The sequence below is a fragment of the Eurosta solidaginis genome, chromosome 3 (genome assembly GCF_040869045.1).
Source record: "Eurosta solidaginis isolate ZX-2024a chromosome 3, ASM4086904v1, whole genome shotgun sequence".
Lineage (NCBI taxonomy): Eukaryota > Metazoa > Arthropoda > Insecta > Diptera > Tephritidae > Eurosta > Eurosta solidaginis.
In genome coordinates this window covers 187,238,001-187,264,123 of record NC_090321.1, presented here as the reverse complement: position 1 = coordinate 187,264,123, position 26,123 = coordinate 187,238,001, and the positions used below count along the sequence as shown (strand labels likewise).

Genomic DNA, 26,123 nt, shown 5'->3' with positions numbered 1-26,123 from the left:
CTAACTTAATAAATCTTATATTTCCTTATGCATGTGGCATAAAAAGTCTACGTTGCTGAGACTGCCATCTGTGCCGCGATCTTCGACAAGGAAATGCCGAAATACCGTTTCCAATTTATCATTTTGTCTGACGCATGTTACCTAAAGTAAACATTTTATATAGTCAGCCACTTACTATCAGTTCAGATCACTTAAATATATTTAAAATACCCTCATTTTCTAGTACGCTCCCTCATAATTGTAATCAATAACGCTGCGCTAATAGCGTATCACCAATTATTGCAAAACGTTCTGCATTTACTTGTTGTGTAAATTATTGTGTCCTTTATTAAGGTTACTAAAAAAATATTTTTTTTTGGGTCTCAAGACCTTTATTATTATTTCTTCACTAATTTAATTATTGGTCGTAAGACCTTACTTTCTTACTCACTAATTTAAACTAAACGTTTACAACTAACAGCTTACAACTGACTGACTTAAAAATGGTAAATTAGTTCTAAATATAACTTAATTCTACCTGTGCCAGCATTATTTCGTTCGGCGCGTGGCGGATGTTGTTCCCAATTCAATTCCGGATGTCGTTCACAATATTTGTATTTTTGCTGATCAGGCGTCTGGGCCTTTTCCTGTTTGCTTCAAAATTATTATTAAGTATTTTGAGCCATCAACTTGCGTATTGCTGACTAAGCTCTTTACATTAGCGTCAGCTCGAATGTTGACTTAGTTGGTGCTAACTCCTCCACCCCAAAAACGAACGTCCTCGTTTGTTAAGGTAGGGATTTCGGATGCTACAGGTTCCTTGTTATCGTTTAGCTGGATGCTTACTTTGTAGCTTGATAACTCTTTTGGTAGGATGCCAGGAGTGATGCTTTCTACGGTTGGGATGTGCTGATTATTAACAAAAACGCATTCAGCTGGCTTGCTTCTCAGTAGAGGTGGGACACAGGTAGTGTTGCTAATGTCTACTATATCCTTACGGTTACATATTCTTACATTATTATTTTCTTTACATTTATATTCAATTCCATATACTAAGTTATTATTACATGTTACAATGTCCTCGTAAGGGACTTTATTAATAAATTTTCCTATCTTTATAGGTTTTATCAAAATTGACTCACAAATGTCTTCATTTGTTATTGGTAATCCTATTATGTAAAATAACATTTTATCGTTTGTTGCAATTTTTACGCTTGCGATTTCTAGTGATTCTTCTATACTACTTAGGGTAAAATTGTTTTTTTCGTATATTGATTTAATTAACATAATTTCTTCATTTGAAAATATATAGGAGTTGACTATGCCGGTCTTAGCCCAATGTATCGCATAGTCTATATTAATTATTTCTTCTTTGATAATTTTTAACTTATATATCATTTCAATAGCAAAATTATGTTGAGTGTGTTCATCCGTTTGTATGGATTTCGCGATTTTATTAGAAATTGCTTTAATTTCATTTATTTTATCAAAAATTACTTTATTAATTACCACTTGCTGGTTATTATTTTCAACTATATTATTTATTTCATTTTCTAAAATGACTTGGTCGTCGTGGTCGGGATTTCCTGCGATCCACTTCCAGATGGTTCCTAGTTCATTAATTGCTCTTTTAAATTTCCTTGGTTTAAGTCTATTCAAATAATCTTGTATTGATCTTAATTCATTATTGAGAATGGGCAAGAGGGGGTTTTCTTCGTTGATTTGTGTCCTATTGGTATGGCTAAGTTCATTTAGTGTCTTTTGGCATACGTCCAGATCTATTTTATGTATAATTTTGTAAGTTCCTGTTTGAATTTTGGTTTGTCCCGTATTAAATGTTGCAAGTTGAGAGTTGGAGTAATTTATTATTTTAAAGTCCGCGTACACTAGGTGCACGAGAATTCTGTAAGAGAGAATTTTGAAGGGGGAGAGTTTCTTATTTTACTAAAATCATATTAAGTCTTAATGTTACTCTTATGTACTATTCTTCCTTTTTCAGTAATTAATTACTACACTAGATTTATCTTCTTTCACGATTTCCTTCCTATATCTAGCAGTGAGTTTTGATCCTATTCTTTTATTAATCCTAACATAATTATGTCACCAGGAGTGTATGTCTTAATGGGTTTCCGTGTTTTATTATGGATTTCTAAATCCTTTGCTTGTCTTTTCCGAAGGGTTTCTATGTTTTCTCGCCGTAAATTCTCGTATTGTTCTGGGTCTATCGAGACTCGTCTACCGAAAAATGTTTCTATAGGTCGTTTTCCTGTTGCTGAGTGTATGGAGTAATTATATTCATATGTGCATCTATCTAATAGTTCTTGAAATAAACGATGGGTGCGTTCTGTTTGGAGGCAGCGCATAATTTCCGATAAGGTGGAATGAAACCTTTCCACTTGACCATTAACTGTGCTTGCGTATGGAGGTGTTTTAAAGATTTTAATTCCAAGTTGATCTTCTACCATGAATTGTATGGATAGTGAGTTTAGGGACTTTTCATTGTCGATAACTATTGTCTTAGGTACACCAAATGTGAAGAGTATTTATCGCAAAGGTTCTCTGATATCTTCTATTGCCTTTGACTGTATTATTCTTACCTGGGCATATTTAGAAAATGTATCTACTGCTGTTAGTACCAGGCGTTTCTCCGTATTACAGATATCTATGTGAACTATTTCACCTGGGTACTGGGGAATTGGAGTTTTAAGTAGATGTGGTTTATTAGGGTGACGGTCATATTTATTTTCTTTACAAGCTTTGCACTGTTTAATTATATTTTCTATTCTTGTTGTCATTTTTGGGAAGTAATATTTTTGTATGAGTTGTTTTTTGTTTTCATCCCTATTTCTATGTGCTCGTGTGTGTTCTTTTAATATTTCCTCATTTTGGACATCCTCGTTTACTAGATCTTGTACTTTTGTTTGGGTATAGCGAATTTTGTAATTGGAAAAATGAAGGGGATAGATTTCCTGAATTTTTCCAATTATTTCTTCAGAGGTAAATAAGCCGTTTATCACTGAAGGATTTAGGTAACGTTTTAGTAGTGCTGTTAAATCGTCAGTTGAAAATTGGGGTTTACAAATTAAGTGTCTATGATAGGTCGGGAATGGTATTTTAAACCGATAGCTGTCTTCATCTTCTAGCGAGATCCAAATTTGGTTTTTGAAGGCATTTATGGGTCCTTCTACTGCTGGCATTAGGTTGTGCGATGAACTGTCGTCTGAGTGCGTCGCGACTGATAAAGAATTTACCTCAAATGGCCTTGATAATGTATCTGCAACTACATTGGCCTTTCCTGGTTTATATTGTATTTCATAGTTATATTCCTCTAGTATTGCTTTCCATCGTTTCAATTTAGAGTTAGTGTTCTTATTGCTTAAGGCATAGGTGAGTGGCTGATGGTCAGTGTGTATAATAACTTTCGCTGTGCCGTATAGGTAATTTCTGAAGGAATTTAAAGCCCAAATTATTGCAAGCATTTCCTTTTCATTTACTGCATAAGTTTCTTCAGCTTTGTTTAATGTTCTTGAAATAAATGTGATCGGTTTGCCATTCTGTTCCAAAACTGCGCCTATGGCATATTGTGAGGCATCTGTAGTTAAGTCGAAACCTTTACTGTAATCGGGGTATTGTAGGATAACATCTTTGGATGTGAGGGTGGCTTTAATTTTATTGAATGCTTCTTTTGCTTTTTCATTCAAATTTATTAGAATTTTCCTTGAACTGCTTTTAGACATTCTTCCTTCCTCTCCTCGAAGTAGGGATGTTAGTGGTTTTGCTAGTTTCGCATAATCTTGGATGAATCTTTTATAATATCCGGATAAACCCAAGAATGAGCGTAAGTCTTTAATTGTTTTGGGGTAGGGGAAGTTTGTTATTGATTGTACTTTGGCTGGGTTTGTAGAGATTCCGTCAGAAGAGACGACAAATCCCAGGAATTCGACTTTCTTTTTGAAAAAGTCGCATTTGTCAATCTGGACTTTCATGTTTGCCTTGTTCAGAGTTTCGAAAATTGTGTCGATATGTTCAGCGTGCGTTTTTTCGTCCTCGCTAAATATAATTATATCGTCTATGTATACATAGCAAATTCTACCGATGTGTTCCCTAAGTATGTCGTCCAGTGTCCGTTGAAAGATGGCAGGGGCGTTCTTTAAGCCAAAAGGAAGTCTCGTGAACTCATATTTTCCGTTGTTCACTGAAAAAGCTGTTTTTTCCACGTCAGATTCCTTAAGAGGAATTTGATGGAAACCGCTTTTTAAGTCAATCACTGAGAAAATTCGATTCTTTCCTAATTGGGAAAGTACCTCGTTTATCTCGGGTATTGGGTACCTATCTGCGATTGTTACTTGATTAAGTTTCCTGTAATCAATGACCATTCGAAATTTTTTTTCCCCTGAGGCATCGTCCTTTTTAGGCACGACCCAGACGGGTGAGTTGTATGGGGATCTTGATTTGCGTATTATTCCGTCCTCTAGCAGATTGTTTACCTGAGTTTCAACTTCCTGCTTAAGGCTCATGGGATATGGGTATGATTTTGAGTATATTGGTGTGTCAGAATTTGTGCGAATTTCGACAACTACTTTTGTTGTATAAGTTAATTTTTCGTTTGGCTCTGAAAATAAATTACGGTGTTTCTGTGCTAATTGTCTAATTTCGTTTTTTTCTTCCGTGGTCATGTGTTGGTCCCGAATTTGTATTGTGTTAACATTTTGTACACTGTATTGTCTTAAAAAGATTTTTTTTATGTTTGCTATAACCATAAAATTTTCTTTTGTATGTATGACCGCTGAGAGTTCCTTTAGGCTGTCATTGCCTAGTATTGCATGAAAGGTTTTGAGAGTGGGTAGCAAGAAGAATTTAAGCTTGTAGTTTTCTAAGTTGAAGAGGTTGAGATATGTGTGGTGGGTAATTTTGATTTTTCCCCCGACAGAATTTGCAAAAAAGGGGTTGTCGTTTTCTATTGATTTTGTTACTAAGCTGGACTGGATATAATTTTTGCTAGATCCAGTGTCCACTAAAATGTTTAAAATTTCGCCGCTCTTCGTCCTGCATCTAAAGTACGGTAACGAAGAGCTGTTCAATCTAAAAAATGTACATCACTCAGACCCTGCGGTTCTTCCTTTTCGTTGTTAGAGGTTGTGTTCTGATTGTGGTCGTTTGGATCTTCGTAGTATTGGTCTTGGTAGTATTGGTCATGGTAGTGTTGGTTATGGTAGTGTTGGCTATCTGTCGCTCCGTCGGTGTTTATGTGAAAGTTCCTTTGAACTTTGATAGGGGGATGGTTTATCATTGATGTATTAGGTGGCCGTTTGCCCATTTCTTGAGCTTTAGGGCGGTTCATATAATTTACCGCTCTTGTCCTGACGCTTTCGTCTACGTCCATGGGTTGAGGTGGTTTAGGTGGCCTTGGAGGAGCGTGGTGTTGTTGGTTAAAGGGTTTTGTGGTTGGTATCTATTTACCTGGTTTGGGTTTTGGTTGGCGTATAGCTGATAGTTGGGAGGATTCAAATTTTGTTGATGATAGTTTTGTGGAATAGGATTTGATATGGGTTGAGGTAGGTGTGCTAGTTCGGGTTAAAACCTTGATTGTGGTTGGAGTTGTTGGTAAGATTGCGGCTGGGGGTATTTTACCGTGAAGGGCTGCTGTCATGGATTCGTAGAATTAAAGCTTTGTTGACGGGAGTTAGACATCTGGTTGTTCGCGTGGTATGCCCTGAAGTTTTGGGTTTCGAGCTTCAGGCAAAGGTGTAAGGCTTCTGGCAAACTCTTTGGTTCCTTTATGCCAAGTAACCTGGGGAGATCACCCGAAAGTCCTCTGACGAAGGTGTCGAGGGCCTTAGCTCGGTAATTCTCAGTTAACAGGTGAACTGCTTCTTCACCTATCTCCATACAGCCTATTTTATTTAAAAGTAGTGATAGGTGTCCGTATACCTTCTGGTAGAACTCATTAATGGACATTCGTCCTTGTATGAGACATGTCATTTGGTACTCTAAAGTGCCTATGTCTCGTTTGTCGGCGTAGTGGGTAGTTAGACAGCGGGAAATTGCTGTCCAATCTAAAGGGGTGTTGTACGATTCTAAGGCTATGTCTGCCTTTCCAATTATCTTATTCCTAATAACATTCAAAATGCCGAAATATCTAGGTGTGCCCTTTGAGGGTTCATAAATTCTCAAAATTCTTTCAACACTCTTTTTCCAGGAGCTAAACTCTGAGGCATTTTCTGAGAATTCTCTTAGAGAACGTACAACATCTGCAATCTTATCCATTTCACTCATATTATTTTGGAATTGGGCGTCTATAGTTTGATCAGTTATGATAGGATTTGTTGTGTTGTTAAGGACACTCTGTACTATATTAGGCACGCTTGCCTCTATGGCTAGGGATATCATGCTTTTTATCATATTGGCCAAGTCTGGTGAAATTTGGTTATTAGGGCTTGGCGGTGCTGGTGGTGCAGCGGGAGGGTTAGCTCAAAGCATTGAGGGTCTAATCAAATTGTTTGGGTTTGACATTTTAAGGAATTTTTTATTTTTTTTTTTTTATTTCGGTAAGGGATTTGATTTTCTGGACTTCTTAAATCACAAAAAAAATTAAGATTATCTTGAAAAGGATTTTCCTAAATTTTTTATTTTTTTTTTATTTTTATTTCCGCACTTTCACTTTTAAAATGAAATATCTAAGTTATTAAATTCTAAATTATTTAAATTTTTGAGTGACTTTCACAATAAGTATTCGAATTTCGTAATTGTAATTTTTTACTGTAAATGTTTTTGAAAGTTACTTAGTTTTCAATATTTTTCTTTTTCCTTAAAAAAATTTTTTTTCGCTCATTACTTTCTAAATTTTTCAAATAGATTTGAATTTTTTGTTTTAAATATTTTTCTTAAATATATATTTTCTTACATTAATTTCAGCTCCATCTCGATAAGTGTGTATTCTTCCCTTTTCCTGGCGGTACTCGTGGTACACTGGCTTATACCTTGTTGCTGGGGGTGGCTCCTTGGCTGGTATCGTTGGGGCGTCCGGGAAGTTTGTAAGTTTTCACTACCCCTTTCACGCCTCTTCTTATAGGTATCGTTTAGTAACACAGACTGGAATAGTTTTTCTTTCGTGCTATACTGGTGGCACTTTTGGAATATTTGATAACAGTTTCCTTCGCGGCACTTTATTAAGCTTAATACCGATTTTCCAACACTATAAGTTTACCAAGCCAAGCCTTTTAGCTCGGGCGCCAATTATTGTATCCTTTATTAAGGTTACTAAAAAAATAATTTTTTTTGGGTCTCAAGACCTTTATTATTATTTATTCACTAATTTAATTATTGGTCGTAAGACCTTACTTTCTTACTCACTAATTAAAACTAAACGTTTACAACTAACTGCTTACAACTGACTGACTTAAAAATGGTAAATTAGTTCTAAATATAACTTAATTCTACCTGTGCCAGCATTATTTCGTTCGGCGCGTGGCGGATGTTGTTCCCAATTCAATTCCGGATGTCGTTCACAATATTTGTGTTTTTTGCTGATCAGGCGTCTGGGCCTTTTCCTGTTTGCTTCAAAATTATTATTAAATATTTTGAGCCATCAACTTGCGTATTGCTGACTAAGCTCTTTACATTAGCGTCAGCTCGAATGTTGACTTAGTTGGTGCTAACTTGTACATTGCACACCAAATATTGGTTGTATGAATGTTTGTGGTAACGATTGTCCCAACCAAACAAATAGATGTACACCATTTTCGAGTATGTAGGCACCATCTTCCATCATCTTTTCATGTGTACAACGTATCGACATCGGTAGCTCATTATCATCAACATCTACATTATGTATAGGTATCAAACGTGGATAAAAATAGCTAACAGACATATTTAAATCCATTGTTAATACAAATTGCATAACATATGAACGATCATCGATTGTCATATCGGATCCACCAGAAATGGCATCGTTCTTTAGTAAACATGATACATAAAGTGGTAGCAATTTTAGGCATTCCGGTAATATAAGTTGTCCCGCTGACGTTGGTGAAGTACAATATTTGCGGTAACATGCCAATATTTGTGCTGAACGATTTATTAAATTATCTTTAACTTGTTTGGGTGTTAACTCAAGCAATTTGAGACAAGCTTGTTTAGCAAAGAATAACATCATGGCGTCCAAGTCACAAGATTTGAAAACATCTGCTATGTTATTTGTGGCACGTAATGCTAAATTTAATATACGCAAACAGCCGTTGACCACTAATCGATGTGAAGAGCAGTGCAATTTGTAAATATATATTCTCTTCAGGCGGAAATTTGTCGTCATGCTTGATTTCGATGGCAACAGCTTTGTTGCAGTCTATTAGTGTGAGCAAATGTATATTAAAAACAAGTAAGGAAGGTTAAGTTCGGGTGTAACCGAACATTGCATACTCTATGGTGACAACATAAGGGAAAATAACCATGTAGGAAAATGAACCGAGGGAAACCCTGGAATGTGTTTGTATGACATGCGTATCAAATGAAAGGCATTAAAGAGTATTTTATGAGGGAGTGTGCCATAGTTCTATAGGTGGACTCCATTTAGGGATATAGCCATAAAGGTGGATCAGGGTTGACTCTAGAATGCGTTTGTACGATATGGGTATCAAATTAAAGGTGTTAATGAGTATTTTAAAAGGGAGTAATCTTTAGTTCCATAGGTGGACGCCGTTTCGAGATATCGCCACAAAGGTGGAACAGGGGTGACTCTAGAATGTGTTTTTACGATATGGGTATCAAATTAAAGGTATTAATGAGGGTTTTAAAAGGGAGTGGTGGTTGTTGTATAGGTGGTCGCATTTTCGAAATATCGCCATAAAGGTGGACCAGGTGTGACTCTAGAATTTGTTTGTACAATATGGGTATGAAAAGAAAGGTGTTAATGAGTATTTTAAAAGGGAGTAATCCTTAGTTCCATAGGTGGACGCCGTTTCGAGATATCGCCATAAAGGTGGGCCAGGGGTGACTCTAGAATTCGTTTGTGCAATATGGGTATCAAACGAAAGGAGTTAATGAGTATTTTAAAAGGGAGTGGGCCTTAGTTCTATATGTGGACGCCTTTTCGAGGTATCGCAATAAAGGTGTGACCAGGGGTGACTCTAGACTTTGTTAGTACGATATGGGTATCAAATGAAAGGTGTTAATGAGTATTTTTAAAAGGGAGTGTGCCTTCGTTCTATAGGTGTTCGCCTTTTCGAGATATCGCCATAAAGGTGGACCAGGGGTGACTTTAGAATATGTTTGTACGATATGGGTATCAAATGAAAGGTGTTAATGAGTATTTTAAAAGGGAGTAATCCTTAGTTCCATAGGTGGACGCCGTTTCGAGATATTGCCATAAAGGTGGGCCAGGGGTGACTCTAGAATTCGTTTGTGCAATATGGGTATCAAACGAAATGAGTTAATGAGTATTTTAAAAGGGAGTAATCCTTAGTTCCATAGGTGGACGCCGTTTCGAGATATCGCCATAAAGGTGGGCCAGGGGTGACTCTAGAATTCGTTTGTGCAATATGGGTATCAAACGAAAGGAGTTAATGAGTATTTTAAAAGGGCGTGGGCCTTAGTTCTATAGGTGGACGCCTTTTCGAGGTATCGCAATAAAGGTGGACCAGGGGTGACTCTAGACTTTGTTAGTGCGATATGGGTATCAAATGAAAGGTGTTAATGAGTATTTTTAAAATGGAGTGGGCCTTCGTTCTATAGGTGTTCGCCTTTTCGAGATATCGCCATAAAGGTGGACCAGGGGTGACTTTAGAATATGTTTGTACGATATGTGTATCAAACGAAAGGAGTTAATGAGTATTTTAAAAGGGAGTGGGCCTTAGTTCTATAGGTGGACGCCTTTTCGAGATATCGCCATAAGGGTGGACCAGGGGTGACTATAGAATGAGTTTGTACGATATGGGTATCAAATTAAAGGTATTAATGAGAGTTTTAAAAGGGAGTGGTGGTAGTTGTATATGTGAAGGCGTTTTCCAGATATCGACCAAAATGTGGACCAGGGTGACCCAGAACATCATCTGTTGGATACCGCTAATTTATTTATATATGTAATACCACGAACAGTATTCCTTCCAAGATTCCAAGGGCTTTTGATTTCGCCCTGCAAAACTTTTTCATTTTCTTCTACTTAATATGGTAGGTGTCACACCCATTTTACCAAGTTTTTTTCTAAAGTTATATTTTACGTCAATAGACCAATACAATTACCATGTTTCATCCCTTTTTTCGTATTTGGTATATAATTATGGCATTTTTTTCATTTTTCGTAATTTTCGATATCGAAAAAGTGGGCGTGGTCATAGTCGGATTTCGGCCAGTTTTTACACCAATACAAAGTGAGTTCAGATAAGTACGTCAACTGAGTTTAGTAAAGATATATCGATTTTTGCTCAAGTTATTGTGTTAACGGCCATGCGGAAGGACAGACGGACGACTGTGTATAAAAACTGGGCGTGGCATCAACCGATTTCGCCCATTTTCACTGAAAAGAGTTGACGTCATAAAATCTATGCCCCTACCAAATTTCAAAAGGATTGGTTAATTTTTGTTCGACTTATGGCGTTAAAAGTATCCTAGACAAATTAAATGAAAAAGGGCGGAGCCACGCCCATTTTGAAATTTTCTTTTATTTTTGTATTTTGTTGCACTATATCATTACTGGAGTTGAATGTTGACATAATTTACTTATATACTGTAAAGATATTAAATTTTTTGTTAAAATTTTACTTTAAAAATTTTTTTTTTTAAAAGTGGGTGTGGTCTTTCTCCGATTATGCTAATTTTTATTAAGCGTACATATAGTAATAGGAGTAACGTTCCTGCCAAATTTCATCATGATATCTTAAACAACTGCCAAATTACAGCTTGCAAAAGTTTTAAATTACCTTCTTTTAAAAGCGGGCGGTGCCACGCCCATTGTTCAAAATTTTACTAATTTTCTATTCTGCGTCATAAGTTCAACTCATCTACCAAGTTTCACCGCTTTATCTCTCTTTTGTAATGAATTATCGCAATTTTTCGATATCGAAAAAGTGGGCGTGGTTATAGTCCGATATCGTTCATTTTAAATAGCGATCTGAGATGGGTGCTCAGGAACCTACATACCAAATTTCATCAAGATACCTCAAAATTTACTCAAGTTATCGTGTTAACGGACGGACGGACGGACATGGCTCAATCAAATTTTTTTTCGATCCTGATTATTTTGATATATGGAAGTCTATATCTATCTCGATTCCTTTATATATGTACAACCAACCGTTATCCAATCAAACTTAATATACTCTGTGAGCTCTGCTCAACTGAGTATAACAATGTAAAATTTGTTCTAAATCGGGCATGTTCTGTATCTGACTTTCTTTCAAACTCGCTACCTATGCCCGGCATATTCAAATGGGGTGGAAAGTGAACGGCAGATCATGCCTGTATATTTTAAACTTTATCCTACCTATACTAGCCAATTCCACATCGGTTGTATTTGTCATAAAGAAGTGTCCATAGAAGTCAGTTGGGCGTATGCCGGCTGAGGTGCGTACTCGCATTACTGCATCAAAAGCAATTGGCCGTGAAACATTTTTAATAATGTTCTCAATTAAACGACTGCCATCCAAATCAGCCTGTTATAAAATAAGAAAAATTTATTTATCGATTTATAATAACTATGTAAAATTATTATTACCTGAAAGTATGTATATTTGTAGACTTCACCGCCACTCAAACGACACACTTGTCCCAGTGTTGCTATATCAATATATGAATTATTGAAACAAAATAAATCGACTGATACACCATTTTGTACACATTCTTGACCCAGTTGATTATATGAGACACATTGTGGCTTGAGCACGGTTTTTTCTTTTTCAGTACCAAGCAATTTACGATCTTCACGATTCTTCAATTTACCACGTCCTTCAACGATGGGTAGAGTTGAATTGAATACCAATAATTTGCCAGCACAATTTGATGCTTTCAAAGCTTCTAAGGCAGCTTGTATAGTTGGATAGAGTACAGTTTCAGTTTCTCTTGTATCGTCAAACATTTTGGGTATTTGTTCCATTAATGCATCTATAAAAGCTTCAGATTTTTCGGGTTGACAAAGGAAGCCATCGAGTAGAGGCATAAACATATCCTATTTAAGATGAATAAGTGCATGTAAACTTTTGAAGTAATATTAAACAATGCATCTACATACCTGCACATCGCCTACAAGCATCATTAGCGGCTGTGCCAAACTACTTTTAATATTAACAAGTAAGGAAGGCTAAGTTCGGGTGTAACCGAAAATTACATACTCAGTTGAGAGCTATGGAGACAAAATAAGGAAAATCACCATGTAGGAAACCCTGGAATGTGGTTGTATGACATGTGTATCAAATGGAAGGTATTAAAGAGTATTTTAAGAGAGAGTAGGCCATAGTTCTATGGATGGACGCCATTTAGGGATATCGCCATAAAGGTGGACCAGGGCTGACTCTAGAATTTGTTTGTACGATATGGGTATCAAATGAAAGGTGTTACTGAGCATTTTAAGAGGGAGCGGGCCTTAGGTCTATCGGTTGACGCCTTTTTGAGATATCGCCATTAAGGTGGGCCAGGGGTGACTCTAGAATGTGTTTGTACGATATGGGTATCAAACGAAAGGTGTTACTGAGCATTTTAAGAGGGAGTGGGCATTAGGTCTATAGGTGGACGCCTTTTCGAGATATCGCCATTAGGGTGGGCCAGGGGTGACTCTAAAATGTGTTTGTACGATATATGTAGGTATCAAACGAAAGGTGTTACTGAGCATTTTAAGAGGGAATGGGCTTTAGTTTTATAGGTGAATGCCTTTTCGAGAAATCGCCATAAAGGTGGACCAGGGGTGACTCTAGAATATGTTTGTACGATATGGGTATCAAATGAAAGGTGTTAATGAGTATTTTCAAAGGGAGTGATCCTTAGTTCCATAGGTGGACGCCGTTTCGAGATATCGCCATAAAGGTGGACCAGGGGTGACTCTAGAATGTGTTTGTACGATATGGGTATCAAATGAAAGGTGGTAATGAGTATTTTAAAAGGGAGTAATCCTTAGTTCTATAGGTGGAAGCCTTTTCGAGATATCGCCATAAAGGTGGACCAAGGGTGACTCTAGAATGTTTGTACGATATGGGTATCAAACGAAAGGTGTTACTGAGCATTTTAAGAGGGAGTGGGCATTAGGTTTATAGGTGGACGCCTTTTCGAGATATCGCCATTAGGGTGGGCCAGGGGTGACTCTAAAATGTGTTTGTACGATGTGGATATCAAACGAAAGGTGTTACTGAGCATTTTAAGAGGGAATGGGCTTTAGTTTTATAGGTGAATGCCTTTTCGAGAAATCGCCATAAAGGTGGACCAGGGGTGACTCTAGAATATGTTTGTACGATATGGGTATCAAATGAAAGGTGGTAATGAGTATTTTAAAAGGGAGTAATCCTTAGTTCTATAGGTGGAAGCCTTTTTGAGATATCGGCATAAAGGTGGACCAAGGGTGACTCTAGAATGTTTGTACGATATGGGTATCAAACGAAAGGTGTTACTGAGCATTTTAAGAGGGAGTGGGCATTAGGTCTATAGGTGGACGCCTTTTCGAGATATCGCCATTAGGGTGGGCCAGGGGTGACTCTAGAATGTGTTTGTACGATATGGGTATCAAACGAAAGGTGCTACTGAGCATTTTAAGAGGGAGTGGGCATTAGGTCTATAGGTGGACGCCTTTTCGAGATATCGCCATTAGGGTGGGCAGGGGTGACTCTAGAATATGTTTGTACGATATGGGTATCAAATGAAAGGTGGTAATGAGTATTTTAAAAGGGAGTAATCCTTAGTTCTATAGGTGGACGCCTTTTCGAGATATCGCCATAAAGGTGGACCAAGGGTGACTCTGGAATGTTTGTACGAAATGGGTATCAAACGAAAGGTGTTACTGAGCATTTTAAGAGGGAGTGGGCATTAGGTCTATAGGTGGACGCCTTTTCGAGATATCGCCATTAGGGTGGGCCAGGGTGACTCTAGAATGTGTTTGTACGATATGGGTATCAAATGAAAGGTGGTAATGAGTATTTTAAAAGGGAGTAATCCTTAGTCCTATAGGTGGACGCCTTTTCGAGATGTCGCCATTAGGGTGGGCCAGGGGTGACTCTAGAATGTGTTTGTACGATATGGATATCAAATTAAAGGTAGTAATGAGGGTTTTAAAAGCGAGTGGCCCTTAGATGTATATCTGAAGGCGTTTTCGCGATATCGACCAAAATGTGGACCAGGTGATCCAGAAAATCATCTGTCGGGTACTGCTAATTTATTTATATATGCAATACCACTAACAGTATTCCTGCCAAGATTCCAACGCTGTTGATTTCGCCTTGTAGAACTTTTTCATTATTTTCTACTTAATATGGTAGGTGTCACACCCATTTTACAAAGTTTTTTCCAAAGTTATATTTTGCGTCAATAAACCAATCCAATTACCATGTTTCATCCCTTTTTTCGTATTTGGTATAGAATTATGGCATTTTTTTCAGTTTCGTAATTTTCGATATCGATAATGTGGGCGTGGTTATGGTCGGATTTCGGCCATTTTTTATACCAAGATAAAGTGAGTTCAGATAAGTACGTGGACTAAGTTTAGTAAAGATATATCGGTTTTTGCTCAAGTTATTGTGTTAACGGCCGAGTGGAAGGCCAGACGGTGGACTGTGTATAAAAACTGGGCGTGGCTTCTACCGATTTCGCCCATTTTCACAGAAAACAGTTACCGCCATAGAATCTATGCCCCTACCAAATTTAAGAAGGATTGGTAAATTTTTGTTCGACTTATGGCATTAAAAGTATTCTAGACAAACTAAATGAAAATGGGCGGAGCCACGCCCAGTTTGAAATGTTCTTCTATTTTTGTATTTTGTTGCATCATATCATTACTGGAGTTGAATTTTGACTTAATCGAAAGATCGAAAGAACCTTAATCGTCTTGATCGAAAGAAGCTCGAGCCAAAATTTGGTGATGATCGAAGTATAGCAAACACGTTTTCATAGGGAACACGCACATAGAATTTGATTTTTATAGAAGATGTAGATAGACTGAAGCTAAACAATTTTTTTAACAGCGGCAGATTACTAAACGTCCAAAAGGCACAACAGCTAAACTCAACAATGCAGTGTTAAAATAACTTAAGTTTGTACGGCAGCCATAGTTTTTCCCCATTCCACATTTTACTGGAGGTTTTAGGACTTAACGTCACATAGCTCCTTACCAATTTTAATTGTCCTACCATTACGACATCCAGATATATGCAGTATAATATATTCCATTTGTATGGGAGGTGCCACGCCCCCTTTTCTCCTATTCCATATTTTCTTGGTGGTGTTAAGGATTGACCTCAAATAACTCCTTACTGAATTTCAATGTTCTGGCATGTATACCTTCGAAGTTATGCAGTACCAAAGATTCCATTTGCATGGGAGGTTCCACGCCCCCTTTTTCCCTATTCCGCATTTTCTTGGTGGTGTTAGGGATTGACCTCATATAACTCCTTACTGAATTTCAATGTTTTGGCATGTATACCTTCAAAGTTATGCAGTACCAAAGATCCCATTTGAATGGGAGGTTCCACGCCCCCTTTTCCCAATTCCGCCCTTTCTTGGTGGTGTTAGGGATTGACCACATATAACTCCTTACTGAATTTCAATGTTCTGGCATGTATACCTTCAAAGTTATGCATTACTAAAGATTCCATTTGTATGGGAGGTGCCACGCCCCCTTTCTCCAAATTCCGCATATTCTTGGTGGTGTTAGGGATTGACCTCATATAACTCCTCATTGAATTTCAATGTTCTGGCATGTATACCTTCAAAGGTATGCAGTACCAAAGATTCCATTTGTATGGGAGGTGCCACGCCCCTTTTATATATCGAAATTATTTTTAGCCTAAAACCTTCCCGCTGATCGAAGGAACCCATAACCAAAATTTGGTGATGACTGATGTGTGGGAAATACGTTTCCATAGCGAACACACACACACACAGAATTTGATTTTTATATACATATATATGGCTAAACCGATTTGGGATTTCAAAATCAACTAACCGTCATCTCTCCTTCCTGTATCTTTCCTAAAAATTTCATGGCAATCTGTCGAGCTGTTCTCGAGTTATGGAGTGACAATCAAAATGTACACTTCTTTTTATATATATAGATATTTAAATATAAAAGTGCTTATATATATAACAAAAAATATATTTTGTAGAGTTTAAATTGAATAATTTCTACTCTCGTTGAAATGAAGGAAATCGAAAACTGGTTTGTTTCGTTATAATTATTTATTATTGTTCAGAAAAAAATGTCTATAGGTTCACAAAATGTATATTTTCACAGCTAAAGGAAACCATTCGTACAAAATCGTTTAGCGAACTTCGGAAAATGTCTTCTGCTTTGCAGCGGCCAACCATCGCTGTCCACACTACAACGCAGTCAACATTGTTTTTAATTCCAATTCTTGGAATTGGCACTTTGTACGGCGAGCTTAGCGCTTACCACGTACTCCGTACTTCATCCAGAATATAAAATTCCACTCATCAGAATTTGCACTTTGTACGGCGAGCTTAGCGCTTACCACGTACTCCGAACTTCTACTGATAAAGCTGGAGTCATTGGTGCCGTATGTCGTATCGCTGTATCCGTATCCCTAACGTAATCAGCTGTTTATCGTTACGACGGTAAACCAAAACCCAATTGGTTGGCTACGATACGGTTACGACTTTAGCAGCACCAATAATCGATTGCATTGATTCTCATAAGATTGGTCGAATCAGCTGTTATAAGGTTACCGATACGGTTACCGATAAAGCACCAATGTCTCCAGCTTAAAGCCGTGGTCACTCACGAACGTACGTAGAAAAAACGTGTCAGCTGACACGACCTATCTTATGAGTGTGCAATGTAAACGAAAACTCACCGACGTGCAACGCCCGTACGTACGTAGCCCGGAACGTAGAAATCAAAACAATTTTGATTTTTTCCGTAAGAACGTGTCAGCTGATCGCTCTCTCACTAGACAGGGTTGCCCAGTAAACTTTTGTGCGCTAATTTTTGACCGTTTGCAGTCTTATACAAAAACACCTAATTAAAGTTTGAAAAATTGTGAAAATAATTCGAAATAATTATGTAAAAGTGCAGATTAGAAATATGTAATCTATTTATATTTAATTAATATTAATTCCAGCCTTTTACAACATCAAAAATTAAATTGGAAAAAGTTGATGTTTCCATAAACATGCATGCAAAATGGTCAATGGCAACAGTGCTTATCTGTAAACAATACACACACAAATATGGTATGTACATGTACACAGACGCACACAATGATTCCTACGGGCTTGAGAGTTCGGTCAAACGTGCTTCGTACGACAAACGGCCGTACGTACGGCACACGTCGGTGGGTAATTGCCGCATAAGTGTTCTTACCGCCGATCGCAAAACGAAATGATTGAAAATTAAGAGTGCGCAGCCTTTTTATAGTCTGCGCCAGAGCAAAATTATTTTAAGGCAATCCTGTTAAGAAAAATTGTATACAATGCAAATGCAAAAGAAAGAAAGAGACAAACATAGTTCTTCAGTTATACTACTACTGCCATGGTAACGCAAGTTTTAAAGTGAAAGGAGTTGCCATACAGTTGTCTTATAAAATACTTCAAATATGTTATGCTACGTTATCTTGCTACGTTACAGTCTCCCCCTTTGGCGTGACTAACTCGTCTCGAGGGCACGACAACACTTGTTTAATTCTTCTTGGGTCGTCCTCGTCTTTTCAAAGGCCGTACAGGTGTTGGAGACTCATCTTGATTGCCTTGATTGAATTTTGTAAGTGAGGAAGCATGGTAAGTTCCCAGCGATAAATTTGGGTTTTGTTTAGAAGCGATTTCATACGACGTTGAGCCAACTTTTCGGATGATGATATATGGTCCGTCCCTTTTCGGGACAAATTTTGATGTGAGGTTTTTCGATGATTGACTAAGAGTATGTGTAGTGACTAGTACTTCTGTACCAAGTTCAAAGTCGTCTTTAGGGCGTCCCGCTGATCAAAGTAGTCTTTGTTTTTGTCTTGCATGTGATGTTGTGTTTCTTTTGCACGTTTCAATTCAGTGCTGATTCTATTGAGATATGGCGTAATTTGTGGAATAAAATTTTCGGACTCCACAATAGCTTTGACGTCATGTTGTACGTCATCGAGAGTGCGTAGCTCTCTTCCGAAAGTTAAGTATGCTGAAGTAAAGCCAGTACTTTGGCATCTGGCAGTATTTAGTGCGAATCTGATTGATGGTAGATTTAGATTCCACGTATTATGTTCATTGCCAACAAGTATTGCTAATTGTGTTTTGATGTCCCTATTCTTACGCTCGACGGGATTAGCTTGCGGGTGATAGACGGGTGTGAACTGTTGCTCAATTCCCATGCAATATGAAACTTTTTGCATTATGGCTGATATAAACTGGACACCATTATCATATTTTAGTCGACGGGGAATCCCATAACGGAGAAATATTTCGTCAATTAACGTTTTTGCACAACATTCCGCGGTTGCTTCTTTTAGAGGAAAAAGTTCTATCCATCGTGATGCTACGTCTTCGGCTACCAGTATCCACTGGAAGCCATCATAGGTTTTTGGTAGAGGACCAAACAGGTCAACCGCGACAACTTCAAATCGTTGATTGCTGCTGGTAGTTTGAAAAAGACCCATAGGTTTTAGATTAGTTGCCTTAAACCTCTGACACTCTGTGCAAGCTTTGACCTGCTTTGAAATATCAGTTCGCATACCTGGCCAAAAATATCGGTTAGCAATACAATGAATGCTTCTCTCTATCCCATAGTGGCCGGCAGTACACTCATTATGGTATTTCTTTAAAAGTTCCTCACGTTCTTGCTGTGGTATTACCAGTTGAGTGTCTTCCCTATCGTCGTTAGAATAGCAGAACAATACCCCATCAAACAGCAAATAACCTCTGCTTGACCAAAATGTTAAATTATCGTCTTCAGATTCAATTGACGATATAATCTTTTTTAAGTACTCGTCTTTCAATTGATCATCCCGTATTTCTTTGGAACTCTTACGGGGAAAGTCTATTTGAAAAGCACATAAATCATTTTGTTCAATTTGGATTTGATCCTCATCACTTGTCGGACGGGATAGCATATCAGCGAGGGAGTTGGTTTTCCCAGGGGTGTATTTCACTTTGAAGTCATACTGTTGAATTTGCAATGCCCAACGTGCTAGTCGACCAGAAGGTGACTTTATTGTAAGTAACCATTTTAAAGGTTGATGATCTGTTACCAAAATAATCTCAGAGCCTTCGATGTAGCCGCGAAACTTTGCACATGCCCACACTATCGCTAGTGCTTCCCGTTCTGTAGTAGAATAATTTCTCTCAGCTGATGATAATAATCGGCTCGCATATTCAATCGGATGTTCATTATCCTCCTCCCCCTGGAGTAAAGCAGCTCCTAACGCATAAGCGCTAGCATCGGCTTTGACATAAAACGGCATATTGTCTTGAGCTTGTTTCAATATTGGTGCTGATGTTAAGGTTTGCTTAAGTGCTTCGAATGCTTCTTTTTGCCTTGCGGACCAAGGCCATTTTGCATTCTTTTTCGTAAGCTCAGTTAATGGTTTCGAGATTTCGGCATATTTACTTATGAATCTCCTGTACCATGAGCACGTCTGAATAAATGAAATTAATTCTTTAACATTTCTCGGTTCTTTTCTTTGGCTAATGGCGGCTGTCTTCTCCACATCAACGCATATGCCGTCAGCTGTAATAATATGACCTAAATACTTTACCTCGTCGCAACAAAGTTTACTTTTAGCATTATTTACCCGTAGGCTAAATTCGTTTAATTTAGAGAGGACAATGTTAAGATCCTTGAGGTGCTCTTGAAAAGAAGACGAGCACACGATGAAGTCGTCTAGATAAACTAATAGTTGAACCTTGGGAATAGAAGCCTTAAAACGGTCCATGAGACGCTGAAAAGTTGCCGGTGCATTACGCAAACCGAATGGCATTCTTTTAAATAAAAATGTTCCAAAAGGGGTAATAAAAGAGATTTTGTAAGAGTCTTTATCATTTACTTTTATTTGATAATAACCACTTTGCAAATCTAAAGTTGACATATATTTAGTACTTTTTGCTGCATGCAATATGTCATCCATACGTGGTAACGGATACCTGTCAGGTACGGTTACTGCATTTAGCTTCCTGTAGTCAATACATACTCGGACTCCGCCGGTTTTCTTTGGTACCATTACAACGGGGGATGCCCATGGTGATTCACCTTCCATGATAATATCAGCATCTATCATTTTTTCAACTTCTGTTTTTAGCTCACATGTTTTCGCAAAAGAAAGACGATAAGGTGGACCAAAAATTGGTACATGATCGCCTGTGTCAATTTTGTGCTCTGCGTACGGCGTTGGTTCAGAAATGTTGCCAAATGCTTCTGCATTTGCGCGAAGAACTGCACCGAGCTCCTGCTTCTGTTCACTTTTGAGACTAATCCCATCTGTGGATTTCAACAATTTAAAATCGAATGAACCCAGTCTTAAGAAGTCATCGTCGTCATCTCTTTTATTATATATCATACTTGGAAATAGAGATAGTCCTTTCTGCCTCTGTGGGGTTAGCGCATCGGCTGGCAGTGAATCTTTGAATATGGCTTGGATTGGACCTGGCGAATAGTCATTTCCTGGTATGTCTGGACCATAATACTCAGGATCTGAAGCATGTGACTTTGGAGGAGGGGTGTTAACTGGAATCTTGCGTTTAGGGGTAATAATACGCGCTACTTTAATGGTTTCGATCAGGTTTACTGGTACGTTTTCACCAAAATCGAATTGTTGCGTGGGGTTGTCTTCGAAATACCAATATTTCTGCCCCATATTTATTACGAAATTTTCTTTTTCGAGAAAGTCGGCTCCAATCAACGTGCGATTATAGTCTGCCTCTGGCAGTATTATGAATTGGATGTTTAAACACCGACCGCCAATTACGATTTTGCATATAGTCGCCAAACATTCTTTCCTTGACACGATTCCATCCGCTAAAGCGATGTCGCAAGTAACTTTTTCATACTTGCACCCCTTGAAATCCATGACGAGTTTGAGGTTAGCGCTTGCAACACTTGTACGAGCTCCAGTATCGAAATACGCTTGTCCCGGTACACCGAACAGCTCCACATTTACCACTGGTATGTTTCTACCAACATTTACGGGGGATATTGCGTTAAAATTCACCACCTTATCAGATGACGATTTAATTTTACTGCACACGGTACAGTTTGCGCGTGTTACGCCAGGTGCATTGCATCCATAGCATGCAAACTTCGGTTTAACAGCTATTGCAGCGGCAATTGAAGCGGCATTTGCGTCAGACGTGTCCGATTTTTGCTTTTTAAAACAAGTTTCACGCGTTTGTCCCTTTTTATGGCAAAAAGTGCATCGGGAAACTTGATCCTGTACTTTTCTCGAGCTTTCACGTTCGCTCAAAAACAATTCTGTTTCTCGCGCTTCTTTGAGAAGTTGCTCATATGTATTTACCTTATGACGGCTTACTCTCTCCCGGATAAAAGCACTAAGCATGCCAAAAACCATATCGATTTGATCAGCTTCTGCTGGAGCGTTAGGTAATTGAGCGAATAATGCTCGCTTTTTCCGGATAAAGGTGTCCGTCGGCTCGCTCTTCTGCTGCTTACATTCGAATATGTCACAATATATTCTCCATGCCGGTTTTGCGGGACAGAAACTTTCGCGTAGCATGCAAACTACATCCGTGAATGTGGATACTTGATCCTTCACACCGCGCCACCATTCCGCAGCATCACCCTCGAGCAACATAGGCATTCCCGTTATTGCGTCGGCGTCGTTAATTTTTTCTACCATTTTAAAAGTAGAAATCGCTGCGATGAACTCTTCGACTTTGATAGGGCTCCTCTCGCCATTGTATCGAGCTTTGCAGGTGCTAAATGTACCCACACGTGTATTAGGGTTGTTCATTGACATCAGTAGCTCCTTAAATTGTTTATTAGAGAGAGACGCCATTTTATTAAAACGTGGACTTATTCGTGGTAAAATTTTGAAGAAAAAATTCAGCCAGTTGGGCGCCAATTGTAGAATTTAAATTGAATAATTTCTACTCTCGTTGAAATGAAGGAAATCGAAAACTGGTTTGTTTCGTTATAATTATTTATTATTGTCCAGAAAAAAATTTCTATAGGTTCACAAAATGTATATTTTCACAGCTAAAGTAAAACTATTCGTACAAAATCGTTTAGCGAACTTCGGAAAATGTCTTCTGCTTTGCAGCGGCCAACCATCGCTGTCCACACTACAACGCAGTCAACATTGTTTTTAATTCCAATTCTTGGAATTGGTACTTTGTACAGCGAGCTTAGCGCTTACCACGTACTCCGTACTTCATCCAGAATATAAAATTCCACTCATCAGAATTTGCACTTTGTACGGCGAGCTTAGCGCTTACCACGTACTCCGCACTTCTACTGATAAGTGTTCTTACCGCCGATCGCAAAACGAAATGATTGAAAATTAAGAGTGCGCAGCCTTTTTATAGTCTGCGCCAGAGCAAAATTATTTTAAGGCAATCCTGTTAAGAAAAATGTTATACAATGCAAATGCAAAAGAAAGAAAGAGACAAACATAGTTCTTCAGTTATACTACTACTGCCATGGTAACGAAAGTTTTAAAGTGAAAGGAGTTGCCATACAGTTGTCTTATAAAATACTTCAAATATGTTATGCTACGTTATCTTGCTACGTTACAATTTTTAATTTTTCAGTGAGCTATCTACCAAAAAAGCAGAAACTAAATACATATAAAACATATTCTCATGCCGTTGTTGTATTTTACCAGATTTCTGGCACACATACACACAAACACTAATGCTGAAAGGTGTTCTGTGCGGATATAATTTTGGGCTATTATTTCAAAAGCGGCCGAAGGCCGCCAACACATGGGGTCTCCTGGTTTCGGACCCTCAAGGGGTCACTTTCCGGGTTTTCGTAAATATCTGTCGACAAAAATAAAATTTTTGATTTTTCGTTTTTGGATTCTAAAAACAGAGGTAGAATCGTGTCTTTTCATACCCCATTTGATAAAAATTAGGTGGTGCAGCGTCTTGTACAATATTACCAAAACAAATTACCCGAAATTAGCGAGCTCTGCATTCAGATTTTGTTACAAAATGTTTGGGACTAGGTCTCTTATTTTACTCAGCAATAGGGATGACATAGTACCACGTTAGGAACTTGTGGTTATGCTACTGGAAATTATGTCATTTCACCTTCACACGCACAATACACGTGACTGTTTGGTTCTCTCACATGGTAGATAGTTTATCTTTATGTAAAAGCAAAACTAAGCACTCACATACATATATGACGAATGCTAGAGCTCTAATAGCTACAGTTCTTAATGTTTGATCACGACGTCACATTGCTTAGTCTCTCACTTCGAAAAGAGATGTTCATCGTATGGCTATCAATCAGATTTCCACGTGATAACCGTAATGCTCTCATATGGAAATTGTTATTAGAACTATGAGAGATACCTAATTATATGCTTCATTTATTAGTTGTGCAATGACTTTCGGTACCTTAAGTCGCTTAAAAACTAGAAAGGGAAAAATTTAGAAATAAACAAACCTTTATTTATGATTTAGAAAGTAAAGTAACACGATAGCATAATGCAATTACGAAGGCGAAAAGATTTTTTTCCAAAACGCTTAGTCGACATTTTTTGTTTTCTATTTATTGCAATTTTGTTCCCAATAGTTTCCCTTTTTGATATTATTGTTGTTTTGCCGGCCGTTCATTCGCCACAAACATTAACGTATAAATTTATATTTGCATTATCGATATTTTTGGTTTACAACATTATGGCAAATTTGTTTGCAACCATGACAGTGGATACCAGTGTGAACGGTGAGTGAAGTGAATTGTGGTATAAATAAATTTTAAAGGGAGTTAATTAAGTTTTTGTTTAAATATATACAAAATATATCTAGCTATAAACATAAATACCAAAGTTCCCCCAAGTTCGACCGAGGAAGACTGGTTTAAATGCTCATATTGTAATAAGTTGGCCCCACCGAGATCGTATCACTGCAAAGGTAAAGAAAACTACGCAAACTTAATCGTATTGCTAGCATAAAACAACAGTCGAAACTCCAAATCCGTAATAACATTCTATAACTTTTATAGTGACTGATAAGGGACATGGCTTTCCTAGTAAATAGTGCTTTTTTAATGGAAAGTAATGTGAGATGAGTAATTAACTTCGGTAAATAAATTACCGATAAGAATTTAACAAATGCCCTTAGGATGTTATGGAGTCCCGAAATTTCAGTGGATTTGTGACCTAAATTTGCATAAATAGGATCTTGCTATATGCCTGAAAATCACACAAAGCCTAAATATTATAATATGCTTATGTTCTTAAGATGTTTACAATATTTGTTACCAAATTCTTTAATAAATAACTTCTTATTCCAGTGTGTACGACATGCATTATAAAACGTGATCATCACTGCGTATTCACAGGGTGTTGCATTGGACACTGCAATATTCGCTTCTTCGCCTTATTCCTCTTCTATTTGTTCATTGGGTCACTAATTTCCTTCTGCTACCTTAATTATTATATGTTTGAGCTTAACGGTGATACTTTTCTTCGTAAACTGAGCTTTTATAAAATGACTTTCCCAATACTGTTATTTTCTGGTAATAAGTGGTATAATTTACACCTTGCATTTTACAATCTTAATATCATAGCGTTAGTAATATCAACTGTATTGCTTATTTATCATGGAATACCAATACTAAAAGGGGGTACATCTTTTGAAAGACGTTTAAATTACCCATATAGTAACGGTTTATACAACAATTTTAAGGATATTTTTGGCAAAAGAATGTATTTGGCATGGATTTCGCCATTTATCAGCAGTGAGTTATTGGACAACGGAGTAAGTGTATTGACAAATAAACCAAATCAGAGGCCATCGAGGAAAAGAAGCAGAAGTCGTCGAAAATCGTATCTTTAAAACTTAGATTGGAACCTGATTTTCTGTGTTACCATTACAAATAAAAAGTTTTATTTATTTATTTATACAACATTTGCATGTTTTTTTTTTTTGGTGCTTAAGTTAGGACATTTTAAAACAAGGAAGGTTGTAACCGAATAGTTTCAATTGTACAGTTCATTTCATATAAATTACTCCTATTGAGGCATATTTAAAACACAAACTCTTCCCAAAAAAGGAAGGGAGTCTAAGTTCGGGTGTAACTATTTTTCCCTAAGATATACCTTATTATTCCAGTCTACGACCCTTTTAAACATCTTTTATTTAAAAGTGGGCGTGGTCCCTGACTGATACTGTCCATTTTTACTAGAAATATTTCCTGCTATAAAGAAAGTATGTAAACCCAATTTTATTACGATATGTTAATTTTTCCTCGAGCTATGGCTCCCGAAACATAGAAAATTGCTTAGTCAACAAAGGGGCAGTGCGACGCCTATTTTCAAATATTTTAATATCTATTTTTTTTTTTATAATTCCATTAAATATCATTGATATTAAGCTCTTTTTCGAAAAGGTATATCTTATTATATTAGTGAATCACGTCTAAAAGGTCTTTTATATAAATGTTGGCGTGGTCCTTAACCGATTTCGTCCATTTTTTCTAGAAATATTTCGTGCTATAAGGAAAATATATGCAGTCAATCTTTTTTCGATCCGTTAGTTTTTCTTCGAGTTATGGCTCCCGGAAGATTGAAAATTGCTTTGTCATAAAATGGGCGGTGCCCCGTCCAGTTTAAAAAGTTTGAATTTTTTCCTATTTCATTTATATCGATTCGTTTGTTATGATGGTGTTGATCCACATTCTCTTTTCCCTAACAGTGAAATTTATTTTTTAACATATAAATAATTTCACACGTAAACAACCTATTTATTATCCTTACATTTGCTTCAAGTTGTTTACTCTTTCCGTGTTTTTATACCTTTCATGAAGATGAAATGGTATATTAATTTCGTCACGAAAC

At 37.4% G+C, this 26,123-nt stretch overlaps 2 protein-coding genes across 4 annotated transcripts; one reads left to right on the top strand and one right to left on the bottom strand.

Annotated features, from left to right (window-relative positions):
• Nucleotides 1-22,729, bottom strand: LOC137246071 (uncharacterized). Its single transcript, XM_067777169.1, is given in 10 exon segments — nt 1-141; nt 192-250; nt 253-311; nt 7,644-8,209; nt 8,211-8,323; nt 11,456-11,624; nt 11,687-12,136; nt 12,200-12,268; nt 18,066-22,320; nt 22,470-22,729. Coding segments are annotated over 9 exon segments (5,670 nt in total). The 5' UTR covers nt 22,110-22,320; nt 22,470-22,729.
• A 943-nt stretch (nt 22,730-23,672) lies between these two features.
• Nucleotides 23,673-25,194, top strand: LOC137246848 (probable palmitoyltransferase ZDHHC24). 3 transcript variants are annotated; one of them, XM_067777862.1, is made up of 4 exons: nt 23,673-24,007; nt 24,091-24,195; nt 24,578-24,802; nt 24,854-25,194. In XM_067777862.1, exons 1-4 carry the CDS (start codon nt 23,770-23,772, stop codon nt 25,120-25,122), a joined length of 837 nt encoding a protein of 278 aa, XP_067633963.1. In that variant the 5' UTR covers nt 23,673-23,769; the 3' UTR covers nt 25,123-25,194. The 3 variants fall into 3 exon arrangements, with proteins under 3 accessions (XP_067633963.1, XP_067633962.1, XP_067633964.1); XM_067777861.1 differs by having other exon boundaries at nt 24,578-25,194; XM_067777863.1 differs by lacking the exon at nt 24,091-24,195 and having other exon boundaries at nt 24,578-25,194.
• The last annotated feature ends 929 nt before the right edge of the window (nt 25,195-26,123 follow it).